General features: G+C 44.4%; 1 protein-coding gene across 2 annotated transcripts in view; it reads right to left on the bottom strand.

Moving 5' to 3' along the window:
• LOC140737383 (ras and Rab interactor 3-like) overlaps window positions 1–12,945 on the bottom strand; it is a 112,139-nt gene extending 99,194 nt beyond the window's left edge. For both annotated transcript variants that reach the window (XM_073063856.1, XM_073063857.1), the window contains exon 1: window positions 12,602–12,945. In XM_073063856.1, coding sequence (XP_072919957.1) covers window positions 12,602–12,651 — 50 coding nt within the window. In that variant the 5' untranslated portion in view covers window positions 12,652–12,945. The remainder of the gene's footprint in view (window positions 1–12,601) is intronic.
• Window positions 12,946–13,227: the final 282 nt, after the last annotated feature.

Genomic DNA, 13,227 nt, shown 5'->3' with positions numbered 1-13,227 from the left:
TGCCCTGAGCTGTTTATATTTCAATGCAAGAGGTATCATCGGAAAGGCGGGTGGTGGTGCTAAGGTGAGGCAGCTGGTTCACAAACGGGGGCAATATGCAGTGTGGAGAGGCTGTTGATAGGGCAAAATTGCAGTCACCTGGATGAATTGCAACGTAAAAGGTGGACAGAATTGAAAAGGGCGGATACAGGGCTGAAGGTGATGCATCTGAATGTGCGCGGTATACGGAATGAGGTAGATGAACTTGCAGCTCAGTTGCAGTCTGGCAGGGATGATGTTGTGGGCATCACTGAATCGTGGCTGGAAGATTATAGCTGCGAGCTTAATGTCCGGGGATACACATTGTGTTGTAAGGATAGGCAGGAAGGTGGGGGGCGCGGGGGGGGGGGGGGGAGGCGGCATTGCTCTGTTGGTAAAAAATGAAATCACATCATTAGAAAGAGGTGACATAGGGTCAGGAGGAGAGAGCTAAGGAACTGAGAGGGTAAAAAGACCCTGATGGGAGTTGTATACAGACCCCCAAACAGTAGTAAGGATGTGGCCTACAAATTACAACGGGAGATAGAAAATGCAGGCTGAAAGGGCAACGTTACAATAGTTATGGGGATTTCAATATGCAGGTAGATTGGGAAAATCAGGTTGGTGCAGGATTCCAGGAGGGGGAGTTTCTGGAGTGCCTATGGGATGGGTTTTTAGGGCAGGTCATGGTTGAGCCCACTGGGAGATCAGCTAATATGGATTGAGTGTTATGTAATGAACCAGAATTGATTAGAGAGCTTCAGGTAAAAGAACTCTGAGGGGAAAGTAATCATAATATGGTCAAATTTACCCTGAAATTTGATAAGGGGAAGCTAAAGTCATATGTATCGGTATTAAATTGGAGTAAGTGGAATTACAGAGGCATGAGAATGGAGCTGGCCAGAAATAATTTGAAAAAAAAGCACAGGCAGGGATGACAGCAGAACAGCAATGGCTGGAATTTCTGGAAGCAATTCGGAAGGCACAGGATATATACATCCCAAAGATGGAAGAAGTATTCTAAAGGAAAGATGACACAATGGTGGCTGACAAGAGAAGTCAAAGCTAACATAAAAGCCAAAGTGAGGGCATATCATAGAAAAAATATTAACAGGAAGTTAGAGGATTGGGAAGCTTTTCAAAAGCAACAGAAGGCAACTAAAAAAGTCAATAAGAAGGTAAAGATGGAGTATGAAAGTAAGCTAGCCAATAATATTAAAGAGGATACCAAAAATTTCTACAGACACATAAAGTGTAAAAGAGAGGCAAGAGTGGATATCAACGGCTGGAAAACAGTGCTGGAGAGGTAGTAATGGGAGACAGGGAAATGGCAGATGAACTGAATAAGTATTTTGCATCAGTGTTCACTGTGGAAAGCACTAGCAGTATGGTGGAAATTCCAGATGTCAGTGGTTGTGAAGTGTGTGAAGTTGCCATAATTAGAGAGAAGGTTCTTGGGAAACTGAAAATGTCTGAAAGTAGTTAAGTCTCCTGGACCAAATGGGGTGCTCCCCAGGGTTCTGAAAGAGGGGGCTGAAGAGATCGTGGAGGCATTAGTAATGATCCTTCAAGAATCACTAGATTCTGGAATGGTTCTGGAAGGCTGGAAATTTGCAAATATCGCTCAACTCTTCAAGAAGACAGAGAGTCAGAAGAAAGGAAACAATAGGCCAGTTAGTCTGATCTCAGTGGCTGGGAAGATGTTGGAGTCGATTAATATCTGGGTCCTTGGAAGCACACGATAAAATCGGCTATAGTCAGCATAGTTTCCTCAAGGGAAGATCTTGCCTGACATTGTATACTTGGATTTTCAGAAGGCCTTTGACCAGGTGCTACACATAAGGCTGCTTAACAAACTAGGAGCCCATGGTATTATAGTGAAGATTCTAGCATGGATAAAGCAGTGGCTGACTGGCAGAAGGCAAAGAGTGGGAATAAAGGGAGCCTTTTCTGATTGACTACCAGTGATGAGTGGTATTTCGAATCTTTCTATGTTATGCATCAATGATGGAATTGATGGCTTTGTTGCTAAGTTTGCAGATGATTACCGTACTTAGAATGGTAGGCTTTAGAAAGCCTTCAGAAAGGACAGGGAGGGAGGCAAAAGAGATGGGGCGTGGCACTGTTGATCAGAGATAGTCTCACGGCTGCAGAAAAGGAGGAAGTAATGGAGGGATTGTCTACGGAGTCTCTGTGGGTGGAAGTTAGAAACAGGAAGGGGTCAATAACTCTACTGAGTGATTTTATAGACCACCCAATAGTAATAGGGACATTGAGGAGCTGATGGGGAGACAGATTCTGGAAAGGTGTAATAATAACAGGGTTGTTGTGGTGGGAGATTTTAATTTCCCAAATATTGATTAGTATCTCCTTAGAGCAAGGGGTTTAGATGGGGAGGAGTTTGTAGGTGTATTCGGGAAGGCTACTTGACACAATATGTAGATAACCCTACAAGAGGAGAGGCTGTACTTGATCTGGTATTGGGAAATGAACCTGGTCAGGTGTCAGGTCTCTCAGTGGGAGAGCATTTTGGAGATAGTGATCACAATTCCATCTCCTTTACCATAACATTGGAGAGGGACAGGATCAGACAAGTTCAGTTCAGGTGCCTTGCCGTTCGGCACGAGCGATCATGTCTCTCCATCCATCACGGTCCCTGACCTTCCGAATTGTAGTTGTTGCCTCCCGTTTCTAACCATGACGTTAATCCATCTCTCATTCTCACTCTCTGTCGGCCTCTGCTTCTTTTTCCTTCCGGCTTTCCAGTTGTAACTAAATGTTCCAATGTCTCTCTTTGCATGCTGTGTCCAAAGAATTTTGATTGCTGTTTTCTCATTTTTTTTTTAAGTAATGTATGTTTTGTTTTCGTTCTCTGTAGAACCTCTTCGTTGGTGATCCTGTCCATATATGATATGCATAGCATTCTTCTGGGGAACCACATCTCTGCTGCATTGATTGTTTTTCCATTGCATTTGTGATGGTCCATGACTCGCAGCCATACATCAATATAGGAAGAATGTAGCAGCTCAGAGTTCTAAGGCGGATGTCACTTGCTATTTTCTTGATCGTCAGGCCGTTTCTCATTTCTGTAAATGCTGTTCTTGCCATTGCTATTCTTGCTTTTATGTTTGTTTCACATTTGCCATCAGTTGTTACCCATGATCCAAGGTACTTGAAGTTGTTTCAGGATTTCATTTCCCAATACGATCCTACAGTTTGGGATATCAGGTTTCTTTGATATTCCCATTACTTCAGTTTTCTTTTTGCTTAAGGTTAGGCCAAGTCTTTCGCTCTCTGTGTTGATGGTAGATACTAGTTTCTGTAAATTTACTTCACTATTTGCTATCAGTACTGTATCATCCGCATAGCAGAGGTTGTTGATATTGTATCCTTCTACACTTATTCCAGGTCGGTCTTGTATGGTTCTCATGATGCTTTCACTGTACAGGGTGAACAGGTCTGGTGATAGAACACAACCCTGTCTGACTCCTTGCTTTATTGCCTGATATTCACCAATCTCATTGTCTATCCGTATGGCTGCACTTTGTTGCCAGTAGAGATTGCTGATTATTCTTAGATCTTTTCCGTTGATGTTAATATCTTCAAGCATTTTCATGATGACTTGGTGTTTCACTGTGTCAAAGGCTTTTGTGTGGTCAATGAAACAGAAATATAGGTCTTGTACTTCTATTGACCTTTCGATAATATTCCTGAGAATATAAGTGACGTTTGATGTCCCCTTGCCTTCGATAAAGCCGCACTGTTCTTCACTGATCTCTGGTTTAATTTTGTTTCTTATTCTGAGCATGATGATTCTAAGTAGAACTTTTGTGAGGTGGCTCATTAGACTCATTGTTCTGTGTTGTCCACACTCTGTTGCACCTGGTTTCTTTGGCAGTGCAATGAATACTGCCTTTAAAAGATCTTCTGATACTTTGCCACTGTTGTATATTCTATTCAATAAAATTGTTAATTTCTCTATGCCAAAATCTTCTAATGCTTCATACAGTTCAACCGGAATGTTATCCGGTCCTGATGATTCCCCCTTTCGCATTTTCTTCGTAGCATGTTCCACTTCTTCTTTCAGTATTGCCGGGCCCTCATCGTCGTTGCCAATATCAAAGTTGTCTTCCTGGTCTTTGTCGTCGTATTCTGACCATCTTTGCATTATTTTTCCTTTCTCCATAATTGTAGATCCGTCTTTTGCTTTTATACATCCTGTTATTGCCCCACTTTTCTTCCGATTTGTGACCTCTTTGATCTCGTTGTGCATACGTTTGCTGTTGTTGGTCTTCTGCAATTGTTCTATTAACTCACATTTGTCCTTAAGCCACTTTTCTTTCATTTCCTTGCCCTCGGTTGTTCTCTGTGCATGCAAGGATATGTAGGCTTCTTCGTTTTCATTACATTTTCTTCTTTGTTCCATAAGATTCAGAATTTCTTCTGTCATCCATTTCTTTTTAGCTTTTTTCTGTTGTTTGGGAATCACCTCTTGTGCTGATTGTGTTCAGCTGTCTCTGAGGTTTTCCCATTGCTGTTCTATGATAGTGATGTTTTGTAGAGCCTCAAATTTGTTCTTCACTGTTATTTGGAATTCAGTTTTGATGTCACTTTTTTTTTTCAAAAGTCCCAAATTCAGCTTTGACTCTACTCTTGGTCTTTTAAACTTTCTGAGTCTCAGGTACATCACGCTGATTATTGGTACGTGATCACTGTAGCATTCTGCACCCGGATATGTTTTGCATGATTTCAGAGCATTTCTCCTTATAAGCACGTAATCAATCTGGTTTCTGGTGTTATCCCCTGGGCTCTTCCATGTCCATAGTTTTCTCGGGTGTTGCTTGAAGACGATATTACCAATTATATAATCTTTTTCTGTGACCCATGTAGCTAGTCGTTCACCTCTCATTTCTCTCACCTATGCCGTAATGCCCAATATTGTCCTTGTCTCTGGTCTTGCCTACTTTTGTGTTGAAGTCACCTTGAATAATGGTGTTTTCTGAGCTTTTGCATTGTCTTAATGCTGCTTCTAGTTGTTAATAAAATTGTTCGATGCTTTCTTCTCTGCTGTCTGCTGTTGGGGTATAACCTTGAACGATGTTAATGTCAAAAGGTTTTGCACGTAGTTTCACAAGTAACATTCGATCTGATATTGATCTGATATATCCAATAGCGTTTTATTGATTTTGCATGTTCTTCATCTAACATAATTCCAACACCATTTTCATGTATTTCTCCTCCTGAGTAAATGATGGTATATCCCTCTGAGCTTGTTTTACCAGCTCCTTTCCATCTCATCTCGCACATTCCCAAGATGCTGATTTTTAATCTTTCCATTTCCTGTTTGATGTTGTCTAGTTTACCAGGTTGGTTAAGGGTTCTTACATTCCAGGTTGCTAGTCTGATCTTCTTTGCTTTTAATCTGCCGACAGTCGCTGGATAACGGTCGAGGTTCACCTGTGGCGCATGAGATCCTCTACCGGATGAGGCTCCTTCTGTGAAGGCTCTGTTCACATCTTTGTGCTGAGACCGTAGTTGACTTCAATTCATGATTGTACAAGGGAGGAACACTGAAGTGGTTTCCCGTTGCCTTCTTCAGTTGCAGTGTCCATACTGGATGGGTAACCCTGGCCATTTGATCAGCAGATTCATCTGCCCAGTGTTTTTAGTTTTACAACCATAAATTCCAATTTGTAGAATTTGCAGATTCTACAGACAAGTCAGGAAAGCATTTAATTGGCGTAAGGGGAAATATGAAGTTATCAGGCAGGAACTTGGAAGCATAAATTGGGAACAGATGTTCTCAGGGAAATGTACGGCAGAAGTGTGTCAAATGTTCAGGGGATATTTGCACTGCGTTCTGCATTGGCATGTTCCAGTGAGACAGGGAAAAGATGGAAAGGTAGAGGAATTATGGTGTACAAAGGCTGTTGAAAACCTAGTCTTGGCCTAAAACGTGAACTGCTTATTCCCCTGCACAGATGTTACCTGACTTGCTAAGTTCCTGTACTGTTGAAGATGCCCAGTATCTGCAGAATCTTTTGTTTGTAATACTTGTTCTAATTGTGTTCTTTCCTGTAAAAGTTGATTTAGTTTGTGTTTCTCTTGTGGGGCCGTGTGCCTGCGATCCTGCTGCAAGTAACTCTACATTGCAGCTGCACACGCATGGACTCGTGCATTTGACTTGGCTTATTTATCAGAGAGCAACCAAAGCAAACTCCGGATTAAGAGATTTGAAATCTAAATTTGGCATACAAATAGTGTTAAATACGTCCTTGGTTTGAGCGATTTGCTTATCGCTTGTGGGTTCAGTGAGCTGCGTGACAGTGGGGTAGAGGGCGTGAAGCAGTAACAGAAGACAGAAATGATGAATTCTGAGCAGCGAACTATGCTCCGCTACATGCAGCCTGCAATCATTTCCTGTTATCATAAATTTAGATAAACTTGCACGAAGATATTCTAAACATTCCCATTAACCTTAAACTGCTATTTTCACAATGCTATACCACTGCTGCCTAACAAGAAAGCCTTGCATTTGTCAACAGCCCCAGGACATTACAGAGAGACTTGCATTTGTCGACAGCCCCAGGACATTACAGAGAGGCTTGCATTTGTACGAGAGTCCCAGGACATTACAGAGAGGCTTGCATTTGTACGAGAGTCCCAGGACATTACAGAGAGACTTGCATTTGTCGACAGCCCCAGGACATTACAGAGAGGCTTGCATTTGTACAAGAGCCCCAGGACATTACAGAGAGGCTTGCATTTGTACAACAGTCCCAGGACATTACAGAGAGGCTTGCATTTGTACGAGAGCCCAGGACATTACAGAGAGACTTGCATTTGTACGAGAGTCCCAGGACATTACAGAGAGGCTTGCATTTGTACGAGAGTCCCAGGACATTACAGAGAGACATGCATTTGTACGAGAGTCCCAGGACATTACAGAGAGACTTGCATTTGTACGAGGGCCCCAGGACGTTACAGAGAGACATGCATTTGTACAACAGCCCCAGGACATTACAGAGAGGCTTGCATTTGTACGAGAGTCCCAGGACATTACAGAGAGACTTGCATTTGTACGAGGGCCCCAGGACGTTACAGAGAGACATGCATTTGTACAACAGCCCCAGGACATTACAGAGAGGCTTGCATTTGTACGAGAGTCCCAGGACATTACAGAGAGACATGCATTTGTACAACAGCCCCAGGACATTACAGAGAGGCTTGCATTTGTACGAGAGTCCCAGGACATTACAGAGAGACATGCATTTGTACGAGAGCCCCAGGACATTACAGAGAGGCTTGCATTTGTACAACAGTCCCAGGACATTACAGAGAGACATGCATTTGTACGAGAGTCCCAGGACATTACAGAGAGGCTTGCATTTGTACAAGAGTCCCAGGACATTACAGAGAGACATGCATTTGTACGAGAGTCCCAGGACATTACAGAGAGACATGCATTTGTACAACAGCCCCAGGACATTACAGAGAGGCTTGCATTTGTACAAGAGTTCCAGGACATTACAGAGAGGCTTGTACTTGTACAACAGCCCCAGGACATTACAGAGAGGCTTGCTATTGTACAAGAACCCCAGGACATTACAGAGAGACTTGCATTTGTACAACAGCCCCAGGACATTACAGAGAGACTTGCATTTGTACGAGAGTCCAGGACATTACAGAGAGACTTGCATTTGTACAACAGCCCCAGGACATTACAGAGAGACTTGCATTTGTACGAGAGTCCAGGACATTACAGAGAGACTTGCATTTGTACAACAGCCTCAGGACATTACAGAGAGACTTGCATTTGTACAACAGTCCCAGGACATTACAGAGAGACTTGCATTTGTACGAGAGTCCCAGGACGTTACAGAGAGACTTGCATTTGTACGAGAGTCCCAGGACATTACAGAGAGGCTTGCATTTGTACGAGAGTCCCAGGACATTACAGAGAGACTTGCATTTGTACGAGAGCCCCAGGACATTACAGAGAGGCTTGCATTTGTACGAGAGTCCCAGGACATTACAGAGAGACTTGCATTTGTACAACAGCCTCAGGACATTACAGAGAGACTTGCATTTGTACGACAGTCCCAGGACATTACAGAGAGACTTGCATTTGTACGAGAGTCCCAGGACATTACAGAGAGGCTTGCATTTGTACGAGAGTCCCAGGACATTACAGAGAGACTTGCATTTGTACAACAGCCCCAGGACATTACAGAGAGACTTGCATTTGTACAAGAGTCCCAGGACATTAGAGAGAGACATACATTTGTACAAGAGCCCAGGACATTACAGAGAGGCTTGCATTTGTACGAGAGCCCAGGACATTACAGAGAGGCTTGCATTTGTATGAGAGTCCCAGGACATTACAGAGAGGCTTGCATTTGTACGAGAGTCCCAGGACATTACAGAGAGGCTTGCATTTGTACGAGAGTCCCAGGACATTACAGAGAGACATGCATTTGTACCAGAGTCCCAGGACATTACAGAGAGGCTTGCATTTGTACGAGAGTCCAGGACATTACAGAGAGGCTTGCATTTGTACGAGAACCCCAGGACATTACAGAGAAACATGCATTTGTACAACAGCCCCAGGACATTACAGAGAGACATGCATTTGTACGAGAGTCCCAGGACATTACAGAGAGGCTTTCATTTGTACGAGAGCTCCAGGACATTACAGAGAGTCTTGCATTTGTACAACAGCCTCAGGACATTACTTTATTTCAGTGTGTGTGCTACAGAAAAGCATGGGAAGCAATTTACATAGAAAGCTGCCACCAACACAAGGTGATTGTCATCACCTTCTTGGTCAAGGGGTATGTATTAGTGTAGAGCAGGGGTTCCTAACCTAGGGTCCACAGACCCCTTGCTTAATGATTTAAGTCCTTAGCATAAAACAGGTTGGGAACCCCTGCTGTTCCCTGGGTTTGCTGAGAATTTCACTACTTTCCTCGATGTTATGTGATCATTCAGTTTTTACACTGGTTGGCCAAGCATTTTAATTCCCATTCCTATTTCCAGCCTGATGTGTCTCTGTGGGTGGAAGTTAGAAACAGGAAGGGGTCAATAACTCTACTGGGTGTTTTTATAGACCACCCAATAGTAACAGGGACATCAAAGAGTCGATAGGCAGACAGATTCTGAAAAGGTATAATAAAAACAGGGTTGTCGTGGTGGGAGATTTTAATTTTCCAAATATTGATTGGCATCTCCCTAGAGTGAGGGGATTAGATGGGGTGGAGTTTGTTAGGTGTGTCCAGGAAGGTTTCTTGACACAGTATGTAGATAAGCCTACAAGAGGAGAGGCTGTACTTGATCTGGTATTGGGAAACGAACCTGGTCAGGTGTCAGGTCTCTCAGTGGGAGAGCATTTTGGAGATAGTGATCACAATTCATTCTTCTTTATCATAGTGTTGGAGAGGGATAGGAACATATAGATAAGTTAGGGAAACGTTTAATTAGAGTAAGGGGAAATATGAAGCTATCAGGCAGGAACTTGGAAGCATAAATTGGGAACAGATGTTCTCAGGGAAACGTACGGAAGAAATGTGGCAAACGTTCAGGGGAAATTTGTGTGGTGTTCTGCATAGGTACGTTCCAATGAGACAGGGAAAGGATGATAGGGTTCAGGAACCATGGTGTACAAAGACTGTTGTAAATCTAGTCAAGAAGATCTAGTCAAAAAGCTTATGAGAGGTTCAAAAAAGACAGGTAATGAAAGAGATCCAGAAGATTATAAGGTGAGCAGGAAGGAGCTTAAGATTGAAATTAGGAGATCCAAAAGGGGCCATGAGAAGGCCTTGGTGAGCAGGATTAAGGAAAACCCCAAAGCATTCTACAAGTATGTGAAGAGCGAGAGGATAAGACGTGAAACAATAGGACCTATCAAGTGTGACAGTGGGAAAGTGTGTATGGAACCAGAGGAGATGACAGAAGTACTTTGCTTTAGTAGTATTCACTACGGAAGAGGATCTTGGTGATTGTAGGGATGACTTGCAGTGGATGAAAAGCTTGAGCATGTAGATATTAAGGAAGAGGATGTGCTGGAGCTTTTGGAAAGGATCAAGTTGGATAAGTCACCAGGACCAGACAGGATGTACCCCAGGCTACTGTGGGAAGTGAGGGAGGTGATTGCTGAGCCTCTGGCAATGAACTTTGCATCATCAATAGGGATGGGAGAGGTTCCGGAGGATTGGAGGGTTGCAGATGTTGTTCCCTTATTCAAGAAAGGGAGTAGAGGTAGCCCAGGAAATTATAGGCCAGTGAGTCTTACTTCAGTGGTTGGTAAGTTGATGGAGAAGATCCTGAGAGGCAGGATTTATGAACATTTGGAGAGGTGTAATATGATTAGGAATAGTCAGCATGGCTTTGTCAAAGGCAGGTCGTGCCTTATGAGCCTGATTGAATTTTTTGAGGGTGTGACTAAACACATTGATGAAGGTAGAGCCATAGATGTAGTGTATATGGATTTCAGCAAGGCATTTGATGGCAAAATATAGCATTAATGGTAAGACTATTGGCAGTGTGGAGGATCAGAGGGATCTTGGGGTCCGAGTCCATAGGACACTCAAAGCAGCTGTGCAGGTTGACTGTGTGGTTAAGAAGGCATACGGTGTATTGGCCTTCATCAATCATGGGATTGAGTTTAAGAGCCGAGAGGTAATGTTTCAGCTATATAGGACCCTGGTCAAACCCCACTTGGAGTACTGTGCTCAGTTCTGGTCACCTCACTACAGGAAGGGTGTGGAAACCATAGAAAGGGTGCAGAGGAGATTTACAAGGATGTTGCCTGGATTGGGGAGCATGCCTTATGAGAATAGGTTGAGTGAACTTGGCCTTTTCTCCTTGGAGCGAAGGAGGATGAGAGGTGACCTGATAGAGGTGTATAAGATGATGAGAGGCATTGATCGTGTGGATAGTCAGAGGCTTTTACCCAGGGCTGAAATGGCTAGCACAAGGGGGCATAGTTTTAAGGTGCTTGGAAGTTTTTTACGCAGAGAGTGGTGAGTGTGTGGAATGGGCTGCCGGCAATGGTGGTGGAGGCGGATACGATAGGGTCTTCTAAGAGATAGGTAGATGGAGCCTAGGAAAATAGAGGGCTATGGGTAACCCTAGGTAATTTCTCAGGTAGAGACATGTTCGGCACAGCATTGTGGGATGAAGGGCCTGTATTGTGCTGTAGGCTTTCTATGTTTCTATGTGTCGGTCCATGACCTCCTCTTGTGCCATGATGAGGCCATCATCAGGGAGGAGAAACACCTTAACTTCAGTCTGATAGCATGAATATCGATTTCTCTTTCTGGTAAAAATATTTCCCTCTTCTTCCATTCTTCACTCTAGCCTCTTACCTCTTCTCTCCTGCCCATCACCTCCTCCTGGGTCCCCTCCTCCGTCCCTTTCTCCTACGGTCCACTCTCCTCTCCTTTCAGATTCCTTCTTCTCCAGCCCTTGACCTTTCCCACTCCTCTGGGTTCACCCGTCTTCTTTCAGCTGTCCTCCTTCCCCTCCCTCCAGCTTCTTATTCTCGCATTCCCCCCTTCCTTTCAAATCCTGAAGAAGGATCCCGGCTCAAAATGTTGACTGTCTATTAATTTACGATGATGTTGCCGGGTATGGCGGGCCTGAGTTACACGGAAAGACTGAATCGGTTAGGACTGTATTCTTTAGAATGGAGAAGGCTGAGAGGCGACTTGACAGAGGTGTACAAAATCATGAGGGGTACGGGGTAAATGAAAGCAGGCTTTTTCCATTGAGGTTGGGTGGGACTGCAATGAGAGGTCATGCATTAATGGTGAAAAGTGAGAGGATTAAGGGGGACATGAGGGGCAACTTCTTCACTCAGAGGCTGGCGAGAGCGTGGAACAAGCTGCCAGTGTAAGTGGTGCATGCAAACTCCGTTTCAACATTCAAGAATACAACTGCAGATGCTGAGGATCAAAGAATACGAACACAACGCTGGAAGAACTCAGCAGGCCAGGCAGCATCCGTGAGAAAAGAGTAGCCAACGTTTCGTGCCGAGACCCTTCGTCAGGCTACTCTTTTCTCACGGATGCTGCCTGACCTGCTGAGTTCTTCCAGCGTTGTGTTCGTATCCATTTCAACATTGAAGGGAAGTTTGGATAGGCACATGGATGGTAGGGGTACGGAGGGCAGATAGATGGGAGTAGGCAGTTTAAATGGTTTCAGCATGGACTAGATGGGCAGAAAGGCCTGTTTCTGTGCTCTATGACTATGGCAAGGCAGGGCAGGGCTCCCTCAACACCGCACTGAGGTGGGGCCAGAACATACTCAATCTCAAACACCACTCTTCCCTGTTCACTCTTCCCACCCCTATCTCGCCCTCACCTCATGGAAGCCCCATGCAAATGTGAGAGGGTAGGGACTATCTTTCCACCGATTCCTTTCCCTGGTGTGTGGGGAAGTATGGACTGTGGAATCATGCCTACGCCAAGGTCAGACATTGGCAGAGAAGGGGTATGAAATACTCCGCTGGGCAAAATGGCCTTTTCTTGTGCCATAAATTTTACACAGTTCCAAGGCTTGAGTGCGAAATTTTAAGAGTTACCTCATCTGTTCCTTGGAGTTTTTGGGTTTTGGGCTTGACGTCGTCAGCATTTTCCTGGTCAGGTTAGTCTTCTAATCACGTGGTTGCCTCCCCTTCCAAGCCATGTTGTGTCGAAGTCCCTCCTGTGTCTCTCCACACGAGACTGGGGCACCTGGAAGCAAGGCGAGGCAGGGCACCAGCCACAGGCAAACTTGTCCCACCGCCCAGAGCTGATAATCCAAGGGTCAGCAAGAAGGAAGAGACGATGGAAGATCGGGAGCACCAGCGAGTCCCGAGACAGACGGCTGTTGCACAGCGAACAATTTCCGGGTCGCTTGATTTCTGCTCCTAATCCACTGGAGTCTCGGTCGCGTTGTGAGTTCGAGTGCCTTGTTGGTTATAACAGTTCAGAAGTAAACCGCAGTGCTTCTGTGGTTACCTCAGTTTGTGTTTTACAGAAGCCCTTTCCCTCAGCCAATACGAGCAGAGACAGCCCAACTCAGTGACCCAATTTAAAACTGGTTTCAGTCTAATTTTCAGGCAAGTTGCCTGAAACATAGAAACTTGTCCTCGAGAGGGGGAGGGGGAGAGAGAACCCCTTATCTCACTCGTATTTCATGATTACAGATGTGACTTGTTTTTTTTCT

Source organism: Hemitrygon akajei, chromosome 12 (assembly GCF_048418815.1).
Source record: "Hemitrygon akajei chromosome 12, sHemAka1.3, whole genome shotgun sequence".
Lineage (NCBI taxonomy): Eukaryota > Metazoa > Chordata > Chondrichthyes > Myliobatiformes > Dasyatidae > Hemitrygon > Hemitrygon akajei.
The sequence above is the reverse complement of the archived record's forward strand: the minus strand, read 5'-3'. Positions and strand labels throughout refer to the sequence as shown.